Source organism: Triplophysa rosa, linkage group LG15 (assembly GCF_024868665.1).
Source record: "Triplophysa rosa linkage group LG15, Trosa_1v2, whole genome shotgun sequence".
Lineage (NCBI taxonomy): Eukaryota > Metazoa > Chordata > Actinopteri > Cypriniformes > Nemacheilidae > Triplophysa > Triplophysa rosa.
This window is the reverse complement of record NC_079904.1, coordinates 18,185,185-18,191,122: the sequence shown is the minus strand read 5'-3', so window position 1 is coordinate 18,191,122 and position 5,938 is coordinate 18,185,185. Positions and strand designations below refer to the sequence as shown.

The window sequence follows — 5,938 nt, the reverse complement described above, 5'->3', positions numbered from 1 at the left end:
ATTATCAAAAAGAGTATATTTCCAGATATTAAAATGGCATTAAAAACTAGCATTACTGCATATTTATGAAATTCCTGGTGATAATATCACAGTTCATTGAAATAGAGAATTTTGTGCTGTGGCCCTGCACTGTGTTTTGCGTTTTTCATTACTGTAAAGTGTCACTGCCAAAGAAAAAAATAATTTCTTATTAAATAACTGTAATGCAATAATTGCTTTAGTTTGGTCCGTGCTCAGAGATGTTTTAATAGTTTACTGTTTGTTCTTCCTTATTGTAGCGCAATATGCCAAAGAAAAAAAGAGCAAAGGAAAGGGTGGCTTCCTCAAGAGAGCATGGAAGGCAGTGAAGCGTCCCATCCGTCGCAGCAGTCATGAGACCAAAGTGGAGGCTATGGTGCCGGACACGCCTGTCCCACGTGCATCCGGCCTCCTGAAAAAAGCTGAGAGAAGAGATCAGCTCTCAACAGTCTTCTGTCAGTGGTCTCTGCCAGCCACGGACCGCAGCTTCCCCCCCAAAGAGGCCAGATGTGATACTGATCTGGATGTAGGCTGCATTACTGACTGGTCTGTCTGCAACAACATCCAGCAGAACTCTGAGCTGCCATCTCATGCTTCAGCAGAGGATGTGGAAAACAAGCCACAAGGTGAGATGACATAAATGTGTAAACCTGGACATTTATGTCGATATTAGAAGATAATTTGCCTTCTTGAAATAGTTCTCTGTGACTTAGTGTGAAATTCCAAACTGATAATAATGACACACTTGTTTTTTTAATAGTCACCGTTTTTTGTTCTGTGTTGTAGAACAACATGGCAAAGAGAAGAAAGGAATCTTCAAGAGGACATGGAAGGCTGTAAAGCATCCCTTCCGTCGTTGTGAGAGCAGAGTGGAGCCTATTGTGCTGGACACGCCCGTCCCGTGTGCTTCCGACCTCCAGCAAACAGCTGACAGAGAACAGATCAGTTCTGAGCGGCCTTCTGTCAGTGTTTCCTCTGCGACCGTCAAGAACCAACCACAAGGTGAGATGAAATAAACCTGGACATTTACATTTATATTAGAAAGAAGATCATTTGCCTTTTCACTGGACATTAACATTTATATTAGAAAGAAGATCATTTGCCTTTTCACTGAAGTAGTTCTCTGTGTCTCAGTCTGAAGCGACAAATACATGATATGAAGAGTTTGGTTCCAAAACGCGATAAACGCCATTTAAAAAAAAAAAAGAGTTTCTGCCAAAATCAGTATTGTATCAGGTCGGTATTGAAAAGTCACTTTTTAATTTTACACAAAATGCGATATTCGCCGTGTTAATCTGTTATGTTTTCTCCCTTTTTTTTCCAAACCGCAATATACGCCAGTCTCACTTCTCTGCAGAATGCGATCAGTGTTGCCAGATTGGGTCCCAACAGCTCAATAAAACCAGCCCAAATTTTAACTGGCAAAATATTGTGATAGAAATGTATTGCAATGCCAATCAACGATGATAATGACCATTTTATCTCCTTAAAACGAACTATGACAAGATGAAAAAATATATTTAAAGCAGGAAAACAGGTCAAACGGATCAAACATAGCATTAAAGAGAGTTTGAAAATATGACTAGAAACCACTTCAAAGCGACAATCAAGAAATTAACCAATGACATTAATCCTCAAAAAACACATTTTGTGCAAAAAGTACCCACTATAATTAATCGGATTAGGAAAGCTGAGTAGGCAGTTGTCCAGCAGCTGTCAAAGACGAGTATGATGAACAGAACTAACATTATTAGAATCCCATATTCAGTTTGAGTTTTATTAAATCATTCAACTGCTGTGAATTCAGTTATAGTTATATTTACAAAGTCTTCGAGTCGTCTGTCACCACATGTGTAATCCACGTTGTGAGATTTGAGTTACTCTCCCATTACCGTGCAACATATACAGTATTTGGGCCACTTTGGCATTGCGATCGCTTCAATATACAAAATCTGGTCCTTTATCGCGCCAAAACCCCGTCACTCACAAGCCATCACATGATCTCAACTGTAGATTGATTGAGGTCTCCCTATCAAAGACCTGACTGGTTAAATTGAACCAATAAGGGCTGTGTTAAAGAGTACATTCTTCGAGATCATAAAAAATACATTTCATGAAGTGTTTAATTTTGCCGTGTTTGAATGTAAGCAATCTGCCAAGTTGTAAATCTGAAGGTGAACGAATAACAAAGTTATTAGCTTATAAAAAAGGTAATCGACTCTGAATCACGTGAACAAGTCATGACCTGTCCGAATCTTTAACCACAATGTACCTACGTCACTAGAAATAATCCCCGCCTAGGACTGACTGCGAAAACTTAACTCTCTCCTCCCCAAACACTGTACTAGCTCGTTCGTGACGTGTGCATCATGTCTAAGAGAAGCTGTGTTCTATGTAGTGAAACTAAGTCAGTCTTATTTTCACTACCAAAGGAAGAACTTCTGAGGAAAAAATGGTTACTATTTATTTTTCAAACGACACCAAAGGAGTATAAACCGAACGTTTTACTTTGCGCGCGTCATTTTACCGAAGATTGCTTCATCAATCTTGGCGCCTTTACTGCAGGATACATTAAACGTCTTTCCTTAAAAGATGTTGCAATACCAACTTTATTTGGACCTGTAAGCTCCACCGAATCACAACCTGTAAGTGTGACTCTTTATTTTTGTCTTTACTTAAAATTAAATTTGTGTGACGTTATCTCATGTCTGTGTTTAGCTAACGTTACCGTTATTTTTGGGGTTGTTACTGTTTGTTTACCTACCATATGTATACGTGAATGTTATAACTTAAACCTGGGTTAACATCGGAGAAACCCAGCTGTGTTTGCAGTGGTATTTATTCCATATGGGGGATATGATAATCCAACGATATTATAGAGCACATTCGGTTTTAAAGGAAATAAAGCTAAATCATGTTAGAGTTGGGTTTTGCATTTTTTATGAATGACGCGCATCGCAATACACACGAACAAACACGCGCAGAGTTTTGCACAGGCACTCTATCTCACTCGCTGTATTTCTCAATTTGCACAAAACACAGAGCGAATACAAACATTAAAGCTCTGCATGCAACCCAGCATTAAATGAAAACACTCCTTATATATTGAAAATGATTCAAACAAATAAAGCATTGATTGAATGCATAGAGCAAATTTAAAATGTAAACCCTTGTTAAATGAAATTATTTATTTATGACTAGTATTAAATATATTTATTAGTGCCTGTGGATTTAAGTTCTTGTAACTTTAGAATTTTAAAGTTTTACTTAATTAATATTGCATATAGGAATTTATAGTCTGTTATATTTGACCTGTGCTTCTCTCTCCTTTATCTTAAATGTGTGCTCTCACTGAGCGTGTGTGTGTGTGCGTACTTACATGTGTGTGTGTGCGTGCGCATCCGTGTGTGTGTGTGTGTGTGTGTCTCTATGTTCTATGACTGTTAGTACGTGTGCATATTGTGTGTGTGGAGTGTTTTGTATGTGGGTATGTCTGTCTTCTGTGTTCAACTTTTTCTTTTTCTTGTTTTTGGAGGTACAACTTTAATTGTTTTGCTTATAGTCAATATGTCTTATGTACAGCTGCTTTGTAACAATGAAAATTGTAAAAAGCGCTATATAAATAAAGTTGAGTTGAGAGTTGAGTAACTTTGATATTGTAGACAGCGTTTGTCTTTTAAAGTTTATTTTCTTTGTAAAGAAAACACATTTTTACTCAAATTAATCAAAATGGATTTATTGCGTTTTGGAACCAAACTCTTCATATAATGACACACTTTTCAACTATTACTTGATGTAATTCTTCGACTGCAATAATCACTGTTTGTTCTTCTGTGTTTAAGGACAACGTGTGAAAGAGACGCTCAAAAGAACGCCGTTGTTGTCTGTTCCCCCAATGTTTCAGCCTTCTGATGGTGAGTCTGTCTGTCTGTCTGTTTATCATCACCTGAGGTTATGTTTGTGGTTAGTTTCATTGGGGTAAAATTACAAATAATGTCTCGACAATCACATGAATTGGCAACATCATATACAGTATTTCTACATTCTTTGTGTCTGTGTGTTTTTCAGAAATGTTTTACTCTCTACAAAAAGGAGTATGTTATATTACATATACATTTTTATGGTATACCCTTTAGTTATTTTTAAAGTGATTGTGTTGTGGTGGTACAAGTATTACCATGCTTTAGTTACAATATATACACTAAAATATGCAGGCACTACAGCTAGGGCTGTGCGATTTGGGGAAAATATCTAATTGCGATTTTTTTTGACAGACATTGCGATTTTAACTTTTCTAATTCAAGCTTCAGCTCAATATTGTTGTGTGGAGCACAGTATGGGTATAGTTACCCTGCTGAAAGAAAACAAAACAAAAAAACATTACAGAAATTGTTTCCATTAAAACCATAACAAAATTCATTTTTGTAGTGTGTTTTGGGCATTATTCAGGGCTTACTGTGGCTAATGTGAAGTGCGCTATGGTCCTTACCGTGCAACGGGCATATTTCGTACTTTATGAGCTTTTCCCAGACTTTGTTGTAGTAACAAGTTTTAATTTGCAGAATTTTGAATCGCTGACTGAATCAACTGTACAAACCATCACGTTCAGTGCTCTCTTCATGATCTAAAGTGATGATGTGCATTGTTCTGTCTATGAGGCTGATTTGAGCCATTTCTCTCCTGCTTTCAGTGTTCAATTCAATTCAGTTTTATTTATATAGCGCTTTTCACAATGTTTCATTGTTTCATTTACAGGAAGAAAGACAAAAATAAACAAAAGTTATTATTAAAATAACAAGGGTCCATCTTTGCTCTTAATTGTTGACGGAGATTGCCTGGGCTGGAGCTGGGATGATCAATTAAATTCACAGGATCTCACATGAAGAAGGCACACATGAAGTTCTCAAGTTCTTAAATGAGGTTGGCACGTGATGATCAACTGGTGCTGGTGTAATGTGTAGTTTCCTCTGGATGGGTATCCCGATCAGTGCTTCTCACAGAATTTTGTGAGACCATGGGGGATAAACATATTTTCCTCTAGGGGGTCCGGGTTACATACATTTACATTTATGCATTTGGCAAACGCTTTGGAAGCGACTTACACTGCATTATCCTATACATTTTTGTTTCCAAGTATGTGCAATCCCCTGGGATCCAACCCATGACATTGACGTTGTTAATGCCATGCTCTAACCACTGAGCAACAGGAAAGCAGGGTTCACTCTACCCGGAACAAAATTTGCATATTTTAAAGGTAAATGCTGCAAAATGGTGCATTGTAAGAGCAAAATTAAGTGGCTTAATCTATAAGAATACAATAGCTAAATGGGGATAATAGGACACAACACGTTGTAAAANGACTGGGTTGTAGATCCTAATCTAAGGAATTATGTGTTATAACAATGTTTAGCTCACGAGTTATTGGGAATCTACTATGAACCGCGACATTGTTAATGTACGGAGCGCGACAACGGGATGTTTGAATGTTTTGCGAGAGAACGCAAAAGTTTTGCGAGATAACGCAAAAACTTTAAAAATATATATTTTCTCTTCCCTCTCATATTTTTTCCACCCCATGTCCCTGAAGGGGCTCCGTAGTATCCCGAATGATCAGTCAGTCCGCAGGCTCTCACAGGGGGATGACACCAGATGGTCCTACTTGTGCCGGCATAATCTGTGGTTACCTCGGGATGGGTATCCCGAGGATGGGGAGGAGGGCAGAGAGAGAACATTTAGCGTAGCTGCTGTTCATTTACTTATAAACAAGAGTTAATACTGGTATGCATCATATGTGTTTTTAATCTGGATTTAAATTGGGAGAGTGTGTCTGATCCTTGAATAGTATCAGGAAGGCTATTCCAGAGTTTAGGTGCTTAGGTGCTACATATGAGAAAGCTCTACCCCCTTTTGTGGATTTAGT

The 5,938-nt window shown here is 37.9% G+C and overlaps 1 protein-coding gene across 1 annotated transcript; it reads left to right on the top strand.

Moving 5' to 3' along the window:
* Window positions 1–9: 9 nt before the first annotated feature.
* LOC130565751 (uncharacterized) lies at window positions 10–4,785 on the top strand. Its single transcript, XM_057352790.1, has 3 exons — window positions 10–644; window positions 805–1,020; window positions 3,861–4,785. The coding sequence occupies exons 1-3, from the start codon at window positions 392–394 to the stop codon at window positions 3,998–4,000; spliced, it is 609 nt and encodes a 202-aa protein (XP_057208773.1). The 5' UTR covers window positions 10–391; the 3' UTR covers window positions 4,001–4,785.
* Window positions 4,786–5,938: the final 1,153 nt, after the last annotated feature.